The sequence below is a fragment of the Zea mays genome, chromosome 6, assembly GCF_902167145.1.
Source record: "Zea mays cultivar B73 chromosome 6, Zm-B73-REFERENCE-NAM-5.0, whole genome shotgun sequence".
In the NCBI taxonomy this organism is placed as follows: Eukaryota; Viridiplantae; Streptophyta; class Magnoliopsida; order Poales; family Poaceae; genus Zea; species Zea mays.
In genome coordinates this window covers 138937635-138954789 of record NC_050101.1, presented here as the reverse complement: position 1 = coordinate 138954789, position 17155 = coordinate 138937635, and the positions used below count along the sequence as shown (strand labels likewise).

Here is a 17155-nt window from a genome sequence, read left to right as displayed (position 1 = left end):
AGAAAAGAAAACGAATTTATTTGTTGGCTTGTGGATTTCTATTGTTGCATGAGGAGGATCTAGTTTAGTGTTTGGGCTTTACATGATATAACACGTAGGAGCTGCTTTGAAGGGACGGGTCCTCGCCTCGCTGCACTGACACAGGTAGGGTGTAATCCGATCGAGCATAGATGAATATTGCTCGTACTATATATTTTTTTTATATTTTCTCTTCAGTTTCGGATCGGATACATATATTATTGAGTTGTGTCGGATAAGATTTAAATAGATATCAATATATTAAATATTCAAGTTTTCGTATACGAATAGGATATAAATCGGAAATAGAATATCTGGACTCGAACACGGAGATATCATTATATCAACCCTTTTAGACGAATTAAATTCAAACACAGACATATCCCGGACTAGACACAAGCCACAAGAGCAAGTCCATGTGGCTAAGTAAGTATACATAGCGCTGAGCCGCTGATATGCTCTTCTTGCGTTACCTGTTGCTATCGAAGTACGCCGCCAGTGCAATTGAAAAACAGAGTCCCTTTACACACTTTTTTTTAAAAAACACACACACACTACACTCCATGTCTTAATCACGTCCAAATTAGTGGCATGATGATGTAAGCTTTTTTTTCCTGCTTTATATAATACGCACGAATCGGCCTGCACGCATCGGAGCCGAGTCAGGAACCTGCTGGCCTTTTTCTAACCGATCCATGTAACCTGACCCCACTGGGCAAAGCTGGACGTCACCATTAGCGCACTAATTAACCGTCTCCCGCTGGCACCGTCGTACCGGTGCGGCGAACGGACGGGTGTCTCTCCCAATCATTGCACTAATCTAATCACGCCACAAATCCCTAATCAGCTGAGACGGACGACGCCTGGCTCATCGCAGCCTGCAGTACGTCATGGACATCACAATATGTAAACAAAACAACACAAAGCTAATAAGAGGATTTCTTATTCTAATATATCTGTGGACCAACTTTGTACAGACAACCAAAAAAAACTGCTAGTACTTACTACCACGTACTTATAGCTAGTTCGAGTCCAAGTACTACTATGCGGTGCATGAATTTCACGAGACAAGACTATCGTAAGTAAAGACAAAACATAAATGAAATGGACCACTTAAAATTCCAAGTGAAATGCATGCATGATTGTTTTGGTTTTTGGTGGGTCGAGGACGGAATCCTCCCCATGTCGGCCTCCGGATAACGGGCCGTCGCAGTCATGTGGGCCCGGGCCGTCGGCCGTGCCAGGCGTATATTAACGCCCTTCCCGTTCCGGAGCAGCCACCTCTCTCTCCCAGTCCCAGTCTGTAGTGCACTCGATTCATCATCCTCCTCCTCAGTAGCCATCGATTCTAACCTCACCCGCGCCGCATCTGCCAAGCTCCTCCGCTCCTGTTACTCCCATGGAGCTCGCAGCGTCCGCTTCCGCCTCGGCCGTCTGCTCGGCGTACCGCCAACTCTCGGCGCCAGCGGCGGCCGCTGACCGCGGCGTCGGCGGCGACGACGCGCAGGAGACGGCGACGCGGCTCGATCGGCGGCGGAGGAAGCGCGGCGGCGGCTGCGCGGGGCTCCGGCGGCGGTGCTACGCGGTGCTCAAGCAGCAGCGGACGCGGCTCTACATCCTCCGCCGGTGCGTCACCATGCTGCTGTGCTGGCACCAGCACGACCTGTCCGACTGAGCGCGCTCGATCTGTTTCCTTGTGTAGTGTGTGTACGGTCCTAGGGAGAGGATAGGGAGGGAGACGAAGCTTTTCGTTGCGACCGGCTGCCGGCATGTGAAAATCATCGAATGCTGGTGGAATCTGGTTTCCAATTTGGCGTGTATTTGGGCATGAACAACGCGAACAAATTTATATTGCCTGATTTGTGAAAACCAGGCGGTTCAGACAGCTAGCTAGCTTTGGCGGTAGCGTATCGCGCGCACCCGCGTTTCGAAATTCGAAGGCAAACATTGTCCCGGAACTGCGACGGCTACGTTTACCTGCACACGTTTTTTTTACGAGGGATTCTAGAAGGAACTTGCACTTAGGGGGTGTTTGTTTGGGATTATAATCTACTCAGATTATATAATCCAACAAATTTTAAACTAATCTGAACAACTTATAATCCCAAACAAACACCACCTTACTCGTGTCGTGACTCCCGGTTGGGGAGATGATTTTTACAAGGGCAGCAAAAGGCTTACCACATTTCTATTAGGAGCTCTAAGATCAACCTTAGTGGAGTATCATCTGAGTTTTATTTATATTTAATATTGTGAAACCCATCCACACAGTTAACAACACAAAAACTGATGTGACGGTCTCAATAAGCCAGTGTAGGTTTGCTTCGGTCTTTTATGGCACGGGATTGATTTATAAAGTTAGTAGCCCGTTGGGTTGTTAATAAGACCAATGAGATTAACAGATACAAACGAATTACTTTAGTTTGCACTAATGAGGTTGTTAATCATGCAAAATCCAACTCTAACGTTCCTCACTAGGCAATGACTCCTCATCACACTATATGTGAGTTGCTTAAACTATTAAATGGGGGCAAGGGTATATGTATTGGTCAGTTGGTGAGATATTTATAGCCCATAACTGGTCAACTAGTCGTTGAAGTGAAGTCTGCTGGAGAATATGATCATTGGACCGTATGATTATCATCGTCGAACCATATCCTAGGGGCCGTACTATTGTTTCAGAACTAGCCATTTGAATCATTGTCTTGAGCATATATATGGTCCAATGCCCACCATTTGACTAGTTTGATGCCTCTAAGTTCGCTTTGGTCATTGAACAGAGGCTGTTGGACCCATCCACATTGATCCAATGGTGTCACTGTTCATAGGGTCTAACGACCTTGTAGAAGAAACCCTAGAAACATAGTGGCGTAGTATGGTCCGACGCATGTCGTCGGATCAGTCAAAAGTCCCCCCAAGAACTCTATAGTCTATTTACCTAGATCATCGGACTCAATGCATTGGTTTGATATCCTACTGTTCATATGGTTCGATGATTGATCTCTCTTGGGTTGTCTATGTGGAGGCATCAGACCAGTCCACTGTAGTCTGATAACCCTAAAACACAGGGTCTAACACCTCAAAACTTCTCCAAAGTTGAAACTTTCGAATTGTGTTTTGATCCATCCTTCTTTTTGGCCTCTCCTAAGCCATCTAGAGCTAAAGGCAACTAGTGTGCACCCGACAAAACTCATTAGACTTATTTAGGTCAACTTACTAGTTCATCCCTCCTTTATAGTGTTGTAAAAGGAAAAACAAAGTCCTAAAATATTTTAAGTGTCTTTCAACTCCAAACAACACTTAGGACTAGTCGATCCTTAATTTTGTCTTCCATCATTTCCAAATCACAACAAAATCAATAGACAGTCGCATGAGAACCATATATTGCTCAAACCTATCTCCATCACTATTACCTAACTTTAATTTGCCTCTACAAACACATGTTAGTCTCCCATGGTAGCCTCCATCGGACCGCCACTTGGTAGCCTCCCGTTGCCGCCAAAGTAGCCATTGGAGCCCACAGTCTGGTACACCACCGGACCATGAACAGTAAAAATCTAGTGAATTTTATAATAAAATTCTGGAGGCTGAAGAGTTCCATACAACACGGTCCAGTGCACCTGACAGTCCGGATGCTACACCAGACAGTCCGGTGGTCTTCTCTCCACAGTGCCACCTGGAAGTCTGGAACTAACCGTTGGGGCTACTTTTCCCTGGTGCACCGGACAGTCCGGTGCTCCAGACCAGACAGTCCGTAGGCAATTTCCTTTGTTTCTTGGACTTCACTTGATCTTCATAATGTCTTCTTTTGAGATGTTGCTTTCCTCAATGTCTTGATCCAAGTAACTTTAGCATCTTGTGAACTACAAGAACAAACACTAGCAAACACATTACTCCACAGGTTATGTTGATCATCAAACACCAAAATCTAATAAGCCAAATGACCCAGGGCCCATTTTCCTTACAAGACGACCAACGCCATGCTAACCACTTTTGTCGCCACAACGAGATAGAGAAATAGGGTCTCAGCTCACTCAGGAGCCATCAGTAATGGTAGGGAAGTAAGATGTTGCTTCAAATCCTAAAAGTTTTGCTCAGCCTCTTTGGTCTAAGAGAATGGACCAGACTTCCTCAACAACTTGAAGAAGGGGAGGCTGTCTAAGCCAACCTCGAAATGGAGCAGCCAAGGGCGGCCAATGACCCAGTCAGCTTCTGTACGTCATTGATGCGGGCAGGAAGCCTCATTTCCCTGATTGCCCTGATCTTGTCTGTGTTTGCCTTGATGCCCCGGTGTGAAACCAGGAACCCCATCAACTTCCCAGCCAAAAACGCCAACGACGCACTTCTCAAGGTTCAAATCTGTGCACGTTGTGCGCAGCCTGTCAAAGACCAGGGTCATGTCTTCCACTAGGGTCGACCCCCTTCTAGTCTTGACCACGGTGTCATCGAGGTACACCTCTACCCTAACCCTAATTAGGTCGCCAAAGGTCTTATTCATGGCTCGCACAAATATCGACAAGGCATTCTTCAGACCGTAGGGCATGATGACATAGCAATAAAAGACAATCCACTGTTACAAAAGTGATATGCTTCCTATCCTCCCTAGACATCTGAATCTGGTAGAAACCTGAGTAACCATCTAAGAAAGACAACAAGTTGCACCCATAGGTGGAGTCCACAATTTGATCTATTCGTGGAAGTGGATATGAGTCCTTGGGACATGCCTTATTCAGGCTGGTGTAGTCGATGCACATCCAAAGCTTCCCATTCACCTTGGGGACAATGACCTAATTGGCCAACCACACGAGGTGGTGGACCTCCTTGATAAAACTAGCGTGCAATAGCTTTCGGACCTCTTCACGGATGAAGTCATGCCGCTCGATGGACTGCTTTCGAGGCTTATAACTCACTAGCTTAGCATTAGGGTTGATCTTCATATGGTGCTCGATCGCCTCCCTGGAGATCCCATGCATCTATGACGGTTCCCAGGCGAACACGTCCACATTTGCTCGGAGGAAGGCGATGAACGTGATTTCCTATTTCTCCCCTAGATCCCCCATGATGCGGGTGGTCTAGAAGGAGTCTGCTCCTACCTGGATGGACTTCACGGGGACGCCATCTGCATCGGACGGCTGCACCTTACGCGATTTATAGGTGCCTTGGTGCGCGAGGTCGAGGGCTCCTCTCCCTCGCCATCCGGACGTGCAGCCACTGCACAGAGAGCATGTAGGTTCTCGATGGCTGAGAGTGCTGAGGTCCGATCACCTCGCATGGTGAGGACACTAGTGGGGGACAACATCTTTAGGACCAAGTACCCATAGTGAGAAATGGCCATGAATCGGTACAGGGTTGGCCTGCCAATGATAGCATTTAAGGGGAGGTTAACCTCTGCCACGTTGAACTCGACGTTCTCAGTGCGGAAGTTTTCCTCAGTCTCGAATGTGACCGGGAGGGCAGTGCTCCCAAGGAGATACACCGGCTATGGGTCCACTCTAGAGAATGGGCAAGAGGGTTCCAACTTGGACTATGGGATCTGGAGCTACTTGAACGCAACGTAGATGATGATGTTTAGGCCGACCCCTCTATCGATCAGCACGTGATAGAGCCTCACGTTGGCTATGATAGGGGCAGTGATGAGCGATAGTGTAACACCCTGAATTTGGGGGTATAAAATTTTTTCTCTAATATCCATCAAATTCAAGTGTTACCCTCTCGTTTCCTCGCTTTTCTTTTCTTTTTCCTAAATAATGGAGAATTATTTTATTTTATATAACTGAAGCCTAGTAAAATAAAACCCTAGAGGAGTTTTATGTTGCATCATTGTTGGGGGCCTTCGGCTTACGAAGGTCCTCAAAAACAGGATTTAACAGTATTTCTGGAGTATAATGTGTGAACAGGTATCTTCGGACTCAAGTCGGTATCACAGCAGACCAGAATAATACGAAGGTTGATACAGCGCCGAAGGTGTGAGCAGGAAAGCTTCGGCGTGGTAACAAGAATGAAACCGACTTAAAGATGAAAAGGCTATTCAGACCTCGATAGATTACTATAGAATTATTATCAAATGTAAAGGGCATGAATGTAATTTTGTATGGGTTGTGTCCCGTGCCTATAAATAGGTGAACAGTACCCCCGTACTGTTCACGCTGATTTGGCATCTGCTCGTGCATCACACTTGTACTTTCATTCCCTTCCAAGCTGAAGGTACATTTGTAATTTGATATTATTTCTGTTTCTTTATAATAATGATAAATTGATAATGATATAATTATCTATATAATCCCTGGTATTCTTTATGGTTCGTTCTCTGTCATCGTATGTCATGACTATGAAGGTACGTCCTTCATAGCCTTCGTCCGAAAATCATTATATCCTAAGGGAAATAATGCTTCGAAGGACGAAGGACTTTGTCGATTAACATTTTCTGTGTTGCCTTGTTCTTAACTCATAGCATTTGAGAACAAGTCCCCAACATTGGCGCCCACCTCCGGTGAACTCACTTCCACACTCTGAGTTTTCTGAACACCTTCGGCGATCATAAACCTTCGTTATGGCGCCGAAGAAAGCTTCAGCAACTAGCGCTGCAGCTCTTCAACCGCTGGACCACAATCAGGAGACTGTCTCTCTTCGGGAGGCCCGAAGCCAGAAAAGGAAGGCTGTCAGCCCGACACCACCAGAGGACGAGATAGATCAAGAAATCAGAGACATGGAAATGCTTCATCAACAGGTGCAGAGGAAGAAAGAAAAGATGGCCAGGCTAGCTGAACTGCAAAGGCAGATAGACGAAGCCTCTGAAGAAGTTCGTCATCTTACTCAGGATGAGCAGCACCGAAGGCCTCAGCACCAAGACCTTCATCAGGAGGGTTTCCTCCACGAAGATGACTGGTATGATAATTTCCATCATGGGAATTTTGTTTTCGATGATGCTTCTCCTTTGTCCGCTGAGCTGCAGGCTACACCTTGGCCTCCGTCTTACAAGCCGCCTCAGCTTCCAGTATTCGATGGCCACTCAGACCCGAAGCAGTTTTTGATGAGTTACGAAGCAACAGTATCTTCGTATGGTGGCAATGCGGCAGTCATGGCCAAATCTTTTGTTATGGCTGTCAGGAGTGTTGCTCAAACCTGGTATTCCTCCCTTCGACCAGGAACGATCACTTCATGGCAGAAGCTGAAGGACTTGTTGTTAACTAGCTTTCAAGGGTTTCAGACGAAGCCGGTCACTGCTCAAGCTCTATTCCAGTGTACCCAGGATCACGAAGAATACCTTCAGGCGTATGTCCGGAGGTTCTTGCGTTTGAGGGCACAGGCACCAACGGTGCCCAATGAAATTGTCATTGAGGCCATGATCAAGGGGCTTCGGCCAGGACCGTCAGCTCAGTACTTCGCTAGGAAGCCTCCTCAAACTTTGGAGAAGCTGCTCCAGAAGATGGACGAGTACATTCGGGCCGATAATGATTTTCGCCAAAGAAGGGAGGAGGCTTTCAGGTTTTCTGAAATGACCAGGGGCTTCGGAGGAAGGTTCTATCCGAGGCACGTTAGATCAATTCATAACTCTACCCAAAATGATGATCGAGGGAGCCAACAGCAAAGGCCACAGTGTTCCTCACAGGCTTCGGGGCAACAGCAAGGCTCCTTCCGACCACCAGCTCCAAGAGGCAGAGGCGCCAGGGGCTTCGGCGGAAGATTTGGAGATCAACCAAGAAGAATCTTTTGCTTGTTTTGCGGCGAGAACAAAGGCCATACCACCAGGATGTGCCATGTTACCATCCAGAAGCAAAAGGAAATAGCCGAAGCCGCAGCACAACAAGCTCAGTCGAAACAGGTCATGCATACTGCTTCGTATCATTCGCCCTACATCCCAGAATATGTGGGCAATCACCCTGCAGTTTCTGTTGCTTCGGCGAGTCAACCTCAAGCTTCCTGGCAACAGCCTCCGCCTCCACCTCCACTGCAACAAGGCTAGCAGCCAGAAGGGAGCCAGTATGCTCCACACCAAAGGGACTTCAGAGAGCAGTCCGAAGCTCGTACAGTCAACAGCACTGTGCCAGAGTCAAAGCACATCTATTGACAAATATCCTACCTTAATAGCAGTCTTTCTTATTCAGTCTTATTTTCTGTGTAATAAAGGACATTGTTTAGATTTCATGTAAACAGTTTCGTTGTTGCCACAAGGAAAATATATTTTCTTCACAGGCTTAAGTTGTTGAAGTTTAAAGATTTGTGATAACAAAGAGGACCTTCGAATTATCGAAAATCCTTCGAAGCAACAAAAAGTCGTTCTAAGGAACGCAGAGTAAGTTTGCCGAAGTCACAAAAAGTCGTTCCAAAGGGAGCGCAGTGTAAGTTTTCTGCTCCAAAGTCATTCCAAAGGGAATGCAGAGCATACAGCGAAAAGTCAACGCTGATACCGCCTAAGTAAAAGGCGAAGCGCGAAAAGTCAACGCGAATACCGCTGAAAGTAAAAGGCGAAGAAGCTCCTAAGGGAGGCTTACAGCGAAAAATAAACGCTGATTCCGCTGAAGTAAAAGGCGAAGAAGCTCCTAAGGGAGGCTTATAAAAGATTGTGTTTTATTGCAGGGATGCGTGTGTGTCTTCGGAATAAACATCACCTCACATAACATAACATCATCGCATCATTTCGCATAGCATAAGCATCATACATCATGTTGCATATGGCACAAGAGGTGGACACAATATCGATCTACAGAAGAATGTTTTGAAAAAAGGGAAAAATCATAATGTCACAAGGAGATACATTATTGATCTTCGGAAGTATAGCTTCGGAAAATATCTTCACGAAGCCTGGATATTATTCAGCAGAACACTGGATATTGTTGGGATAAAGAAAAATTCTTCTTCACGAAGCATGAAAAGAAGGGAAGGTGTTTTTTCGTCAAAGACTCAAAAGCGGTACGTGTAAAATTTCATGCATCGTAAAGAATTGAACAATAAAAACAGGTATATTACATTCAGGATTACAAAATGTTACAATATATCACATTTCAGAAGTTTTTACAATAATACTTAATCTTCTCTCAAGACGACTTCTGCAGCCTCGTTCAGGAGCCGATTGACAACTTCATCCATGATAGCTTCAGCCATCTTTTTAATTTCGTCGTCTCCTTTCGGGGGAGGTCCCGAAGACGCTTTAGTAGGATCTGAAGGAGGACAGGATACGGCTATATTGCTATTACAAATCGCGAACGAAGTTTAAAATCGAAAATTACAACACAATAAAACCATTAGTCGATACCTATTTGCCATTCGGGCTCTGCGCTTTTTTCAGCAGCCTCAGCCACTTCTCTAGCATCGTGAATGCCCTTTTCACTTTTTCGAATAATTTCTCCGGCCATTTCTCGGCCACCATTATCCCAGATATTGGTGAAAAATTTTCCACCAATCATGCTAGCTTCGGCCGAGGGATCTCTTGCATCTTCAAAGGACAAAGCAACTTCGGATTGTGCTAAAATTTTTACATGTTCGCAACCCTTTTTCTCTAAAATGGTGGCAATTCCTCTGGCACCCGAGAAAGCACATATATCTCCACGGCTATTTAAAATTTCCTCGAAGGCCTCAGCTTCGTGATCGATCCATTCGATGGGACCTTCGGGATTGCCTCTCGTAAAGTTTTCCTCGCTTGAGAAGGCGCCGACCCTGGCGAAGCTAGCTTTTAACTTCTTAACACACTCTATAGATTTGTTATAGCATCTCTTTTTGGACGAACGAAGCTCTTCAATAGTTCTTTCTAAGTGATCTGCCCATTGGTCGCTGAGTTCTCGCTTTGTTTCTTCAAGTATGCGTTCTTCCTTGGCTCTGGCCAATTGTTTCCGAAGATCTTCAATTTCGCGTTTCTGAGCTTCAGCTTGACCTTTAAAAGCAGCTTCGTCTTCCTTTATTTTATTTATCAATGAGTGTAATATTTTATATTTTTCGAGACCTTCGTTCCTCAGTTCAATTACTTCGGAACGAAGGTTGCTCAGGGCTATAGCACACCCTTCGTCTTCAGCATCCTTCTGTGCCCTGAGGGCATTGCTAAGTATCAGGCCCTGCAAAGAGAAATATGTGTGCGTCAATAGATTTAAACAAACGAAAAATTTTGGTCTCAACAAAAAATACAAAGATCCTATTTGTTGCACCTTTAAGCTATTATAGGCCAGGCTGTCGGCCAGATCGTTCTTTGACAGCACCGAGAGCCCGTCTTCTAATGTTGGGAATCCGAAGCTCTTGCTCATCTCCCGACAGACAGAAATCTCCTTGCTATCAGGGAGACAATACAAAAAGTCTTCTTCTCCACTGCCATTGAATATTAACGCCCCCTTTGGATACTTCAGTTTTTGGGCGTAGCGCTGGGCCTCTTGCTCTTCTTTTTCTGATAGTTTTTTCCCCGAAGCATGACGAACAATATAATCACGGACTTTGGAGGATGCTTCGGGGGCAATGACACCGATTTCTTCAGCAAAAGTTGGCCCTGTTATTTTTTCTTCCTCAGTTTCCAAGGATTTTATCTTCGTGGGCTCTGAGGACCCAGCTTCGGCTTCAGTTTCTTGCTCTGGAGCTTTAGTATCAGAAATTTCAGTTGTTGCTTCAGGAATGGCAGCAGTCTTCTTCGGAGGAGTGCTTGAAGATTTAATTGTTTCCAGTACATCTAGCACATTAGCCATTCTCTTTTTTTTCGGAGTCACTGCTGGCACTTTTTGATTTTTTACTGTCTCAACATTTGCTGCAGGACTCACAACTTCTGATGTTTTTTCTTCAGTTGGTTTTTTCACTTCTTCCATTTTTTCTGTGGATGGTGCTTCGGCCATTTCTTTGGTTTCTGGTAGCAAAATCTTCGGTTCTTCCAATTCTATCCTCTCTGGCGCTTCGGCCATTTCTGCAACTTCTGGCAGCAAGGTTGGTTTGGTCGGCTTTTTAGCCTCGGTGGCCGAAGAAGTTTCTCCGGTAAACTCAGGCACCGAAGCTGGTTCAATATAGCGCGGCCGATGTGTGAGGACCTTTATCCTCTTTCTTTTCGGTTCTGGCTCGCTGGGAGCAATTGCAGCTTCTTCTTTCACAGAGGTTGTGTTTTTTTCTTTTTTGCTCTCGAATGGGATAGCGATAGTCAGGGTAGACAAACCCGATTCAGCCTCTTCTTTTTTCGGCCTCCGAAGGCTGCTGACAGTGCAGTATCTTCGGCCTTCGAATAAGCCCCAAGCAGTTCACCACTTAAATTTTCAATGCTTTTTAACCAGTCATCATCTAGCTCAACGAATTTATCTCCGAACTTAAAAGTGTACTTCAGCCTGATAAGTCCACCTTCGTCGGCCTCTTTTATGGTTTCCTGCGGCATTTCCCATTTCTCCGCGAGCGGCCATACCCTGAAGGCAATATGCTCTTGTACTAAATCTCTCGTTCCAATAAAAGAACAGATAACGCCGAAGGCTCTCTGGCATTCTTCGGTAGCTTCACTCATTTCAACCTTCGGCCTCCGAAGGCCGAAGCTTTGCCAAATAGGGCGCATAATTATACCTTTGATATCTTCTCGTGCTTTCAGATCATTTTTCACATAAAACCATTCTGTCATCCAGTCGCCGGGCCATCTCTTCCGAAAGGTTGGCACGGGACAGCTTGACCCAGACCGAGAAACAAAATTGTAGCAGCCAAAGTTATTGTGATACTGTTCCTTACCCCAAGGTTTTGTTTCGTATGATAGTTCGTGTATATTGCAGAAACTTTTTGCATCAGGCTTCAGACCTTGGCTTCTCACGGCCCACACGAAGATATTCAACCTTATAATTGCCTCGGGGGTAAGTTGGTGAAGATAGACTTCGAATATCTTCAGCACCTCCACGACGAAGCTGCTCAAGGGAAATCGCAGCCCAGCTTTCAAAAAGCTTCGGTACACTACGACCTCATTCTCTTCAGGGTGTGGACAAGTCTTCTCCCCTTCGTCGGCCCTCACAACGGACAAATACCGGAAATACCTTCCTCTCATGTTGACAAGATGATTCTCTTTGATAGTTGATTTACCATAAACTGAATGGCTTGGTCGCCAGGGACGATCTTCGGAGTCTTCACCACCGCTGTCCACATCATAACTGTCGCTGTCACCAGTATCCTCAGACAAACCTTCTAGAATCCCCTTGGTGATTTTTTCTGTGTTGGTCTTTGACATTGCTATAAGAAACCCCAAGTTTTTCTCTTCGTCGAGACTCAGCTTCATCTCAGCAGCAGCCTTCTTATCTTCAGACATCTTTGGAAACACTAAAAACTGTTTTCAAAGCCGAAGCTTCAAAACTAAAAACTCAGCAAATCTTAGTGCGCAAGAGCTAAAAATTGAGTGAGCGGGAGCAGTTGGCCAGAGAGCGTGCCAAATGAGTTTGCGGTATGACCGTATTTATACGCCTAGTGCGTTGAAAATTGAAAGACCCCGCTTGTCAGTGAATGTTGCTATTCTAGCAAAGGGAAGGTGTTTTTTCGGACCTTCGGCGTAAAGCCTTCGTCCATGTCGCAATCTAAATTTATTATTTTAAATAAATTAATATTGCGAGGGGCTACTGTTGGGGGCCTTCGGCTTACGAAGGTCCTCAAAAACATGATTTAACAGTATTTCTGGAGTATAATGTGTGAACAGGTATCTTCGGACTCAAGTCGGTATCACAGCAGACCAGAATAATACGAAGGTTGATACAGCGCCGAAGGTGTGAGCAGGAAAGCTTCGGCGTGGTAACAAGAATGAAACCGACTTAAAGATGAAAAGGCTATTCAGACCTCGATAGATTACTATAGAATTATTATCAAATGTAAAGGGCATGAATGTAATTTTGTATGGGTTGTGTCCCGTGCCTATAAATAGGTGAACAGTACCCCCGTACTGTTCACGCTGATTTGGCATCTGCTCGTGCATCACACTTGTACTTTCATTCCCTTCCAAGCTGAAGGTACATTTGTAATTTGATATTATTTCTGTTTCTTTATAATAATGATAAATTGATAATGATATAATTATCTATATAATCCCTGGTATTCTTTATGGTTCGTTCTCTGTCATCGTATGTCATGACTATGAAGGTACGTCCTTCATAGCCTTCGTCCGAAAATCATTATATCCTAAGGGAAATAATGCTTCGAAGGACAAAGGACTTTGTCGATTAACATTTTCTGTGTTGCCTTGTTCTTAACTCATAGCATTTGAGAACAAGTCCCCAACAATCATACCAGAGCATACATCTATTTATTCTTGTTTGTTGGGTGATTTTGTGGAGCAATTATTTAATTAGGAATTCAAATGGGAAAAGAAAAGAAGATAAAAAAAGAGAAGAAGAAACCCCTTGTCGGGGACCATAATTAGGGGTACCCCCAAGACTCCTAATCTCAGCTGGTAACCCCCATCTGCACAAAGCTGCAAAGGCCTGATGGGCGCGATTAAGGTCAAGGCTTAGTCCACTCAAGGGACACGATCTCGCCTCGCCCGAGCCCAGCCTCGGGCAAAGGCAGCCGACCCCGAAGGATTCACGTCTCGCCCGAGGGCCCCCTCAAGCAACGGACACACCTTTGGCTCACCCGAGGCCCAGTCTTCGCAGAGAAGCAACCTTGGCCAGATCGCCACGCCAACCGACCGTATCGCAGGAGCATTCAATGCAAGGGTCATCTGACACCTTATCCTGATGCGCGCTCTTCAGTCGACAGAACCGAAGTGACCGCAGTCACTTCACCGCTCCACTGACCGGCCTGACAAGAAAACAACGTCGCCTGCGTCGCTCCGACTGCTGTGCCACTCGACAGAGTGAGGCTGACAGTAGCTAAGTCCAGCCACGGGCGCCATAGGAAGCTCCGCCTCGCCCGACCCCAGGGCTCGGGCTCAATCTCGACGCTGGAAGATGGACTTCGCCTCGCCCGACCCCAGGGCTCGGACACAGCCTCGGCTCTAGAAGACGACGGACTCCGCCTCGCCCGACCCCAGGGCTCGGACATAGCCTTGGCTCCGGAAGACGACGTACACCGCCTCGCCCGACCCCAGGGCTCGGACACAGCCTCGGCCTCGGAAGATGGTCTCCGCCTCGCTCGACCCGGGGCTCGGACTCGACCTTGACCTCGGAAGACAGACTCGACCTCGACCTCGACCTCGGAGGAGCCTCCGCCTCGCCCGACCTAGGGCTCGGACCGACCACGTCATAGGGGGGCCATCATTACCCTACCCCTAGCTAGCTCAGGCTACGGGGAACAAGACCGGCGTCCCATCTGGCTCGCCCCGGTAAACAAATAATGATGGCGCCCCACGTGCTCCATGACGACGGCGGCTCTCAGCCCCTTACGAAAGCAAGGAGACGTCAGCAAGGATTCGACAGCCCCAACAGCTGTCCTTCCGCAGGGCTCCAGCTCTCCTCCGACGGCCACGACATCACATGAACAGGGTGCCAAAACCTCTCCGACTGCCACGACGGCATGTACTTAGGGCTCTAGCTCCTCTCTGCTAGACACGTTAGCACACTGCTACACCCCCCATTGTACACCTGGACCCTCTCCTTACGTCTATAAAAGGAAGGTCCAGGGCTCTCGTACAAGAAGGTTGGCCGCACGGGAGAACGGGCCGGCGCATAAGGCTCTCCCACGCGGACGCTTGTAACCCCCTACTGCAAGCGCACCCGACCTGGGCGCAGGGCAACACGAAGGCCGCGGGATTCCCCTTTGCCTGTCTTCTTCCCCCATCCGTGCTTTGTCTCGCGCCGACCCATCTGGGCTGGGACACGCGGCGACAATTTACTCGTCGGTCCAGGGACCCCCCGGGGTCGAAACGCCGACAGTTGGCGCGCCAGGTAGGGGCCTGCTGCGTGTTGACGAACAGCTTCCCGTCAAGCTCCAGATGGGTAGTCTCCAGCAACCTCTCCAACCCGGGACAATTCTCCTTTTTGGGAGTCCTGAGTTCATGTCCCTCGATGGCAGCTACGACATGATACTCCTTCCTCCGCCGCGCGACAGCGACAATGGCGGCCGTCAGCCCGCCCACCGGCGGCGGAATCAACGACGTCTTCCCCATGTGGCGGAAGAACAACATCCGGGTCTGTCCCGTCACCTTCCCCATGGCCAAGCAGGAGGCGGCACCTCGTCGGCTGTCGAGCGAGTTGACGGCGTCGGCGCCCCAATGGGGGACACGTTGGGCGTCGACCTCGCGTCTGAGACGAGGACGAGCGCCGTTTCCCCGCAACACGCCAACCCCAAGCAGACGAACGACGCCAGCACACTCGCGAAGGACTTGCTGGGCGTCGCCCTCGTACCCGAGATGACGGTGCAGTCCGCCCCTGACGTGACTTAGTCACCGCCTGTCGACCAAGAGGTGCCGACCGATTCCCATCTCGTGCCTTTTGGATTCAGCCTCGACCCACCGAGCGACTTCGCTTCGGTGGAAGCCTTCATAGAGGCATGTCCAAACCCTCCGGGGTACTATATGCGGTCGCCCTGGGACAGACTGACGACCGTCTCGACCTACGGACCCTCGGATTCCGAGGAAGATGACGAGCCCGACTTTTGTTGGGATTTCTCCAGGCTCGGTAACCCCAGTGCCATGCGGGACTTCATGACCGCATGCGACTACTGCCTTTCCAATTGTTCCGACGATAGCCGCAGCTTCAACGATGAGGACTGCGGCCCAAGTTGTGAATGTTTCCACGTCGATCTAGGGGGTCCCGGCGAAGGCAATCATCTTGGTATGCCGGAAAACGGCGATCCCCCTAGGCCTGCGCCTCGCGTTGATATCCTTTGGGAGCTAGCTGTGGTCCTAGTCCCTGCGAGGGTCAGGACGCACAGCTCGAGCAAATCCGCGAGATGCAGGCCAGGCTCGACGAGGGAGCAGGAACACTTGAGCTGTTCCGGCGGAACATCGGGTAGGAATGGGCAAACCAAGCTCCAGCCGGAGAGGCGCGTCATCTACCCCAGGGCATCCAGCACCGCATTGCCGACGACGTCAGGGCAAGGCCGCCACCGGATTCTAGTGGGGTCGGCCAGAACCTGGCTGCAGCAGCAATACTTCTCCGCGCGATGCCGGAACCATCGACCACCGAAGGGCGGCGTATCCAGGGGAGCTCAAGAATCTCCTGGAGAATGCCGCGGTCCGACGGGCCAAAAGCTCTGCCTCTCGGAGGCAGGGGTACCCCTTGGAGCATCGCGCCGCGACTTCCCGATTTATGCGGGAAGCCTCGGTCCACACCGGGCGCACGCGCAACACGGAGCCTGCGGCCCCGGGTCGCCTCGGCAACGAGCACCACCACCACAACCGTCGAACCCACCTCGACGAGAGGGTGCACCGAGGCTACCACCCCAGGCGTGGGGGACGCTACGACAGCGGGGAGGATCGGAGTCCCTCGCCTGAACCACCCGGTCCGCAGGCTTTCAGCCGGGCCATACGACGGGCGCCGTTCCCGACCCGGTTCCGAACCCTGACTACTATCACAAAGTACTCGGGGGAGACGAGGCCGGAACTGTGGCTCGCGGACTACCGGCTGGCCTGCCAACTGGGTGGAACGGACGATGACAACCTCATCATCCGCAACCTCCCCTTGTTCCTCTCTGACACCGCTCGAGCCTGGCTGGAGCACCTGCCTCCGGGGCAGATCTCCAACTGGGACGACCTGGTCCAAGCTTTCGCCGGCAACTTCCAGGGCACGTACGTGCGCCCTGGGAACTCCTGGGATCTCCGAAGCTGCCGCCAGCAGCCGAGAGAGTCTCTCCGGGACTACATCCGGCGATTCTCGAAGCAGCGCACCGAGCTGCCCAACGTCACCGACTCGGATCTCATCGGCGCGTTCCTCGCCGGCACCACCTGCCGCGACCTGGTGAGCAAGCTGGGTCACAAGACCCCCACCAGGGCGAGCGAGCTGATGGACATCGCCACCAAGTTCGCATCTGGCCAGGAGGCGGTTGAGGCCATCTTCCGGAAGGACAAGCAGCCCCAGGGCCGCCAGCCGGAAGACGTCCCCGAGGCGTCCACTCAGCGCGGCACCAAGAAGAAGGGCAAGAAGAAGTCGCAAGCGAAACGCGATGCCGCCGACGCGGACCTTGTCGCCGCCGCTGAGTACAAGAACCCTCGGAAACCTCCCGGAGGTGTCAATCTCTTCGACAAGATGCTCAAGGAGCCATGCCCCTATCATCAGGGGCCCGTCAA

The 17155-nt window shown here is 49.1% G+C and overlaps 1 protein-coding gene across 1 annotated transcript; it reads left to right on the top strand.

Annotated features, from left to right (window-relative positions):
* Positions 1-1297: 1297 nt before the first annotated feature.
* LOC100275904 (ROTUNDIFOLIA like 12) lies at positions 1298-1882 on the top strand. The gene is given in 1 exon segment (NM_001149849.2): positions 1298-1882. A coding segment is annotated over 1 exon segment (276 nt). The 5' UTR covers positions 1298-1417; the 3' UTR covers positions 1694-1882.
* Positions 1883-17155: the final 15273 nt, after the last annotated feature.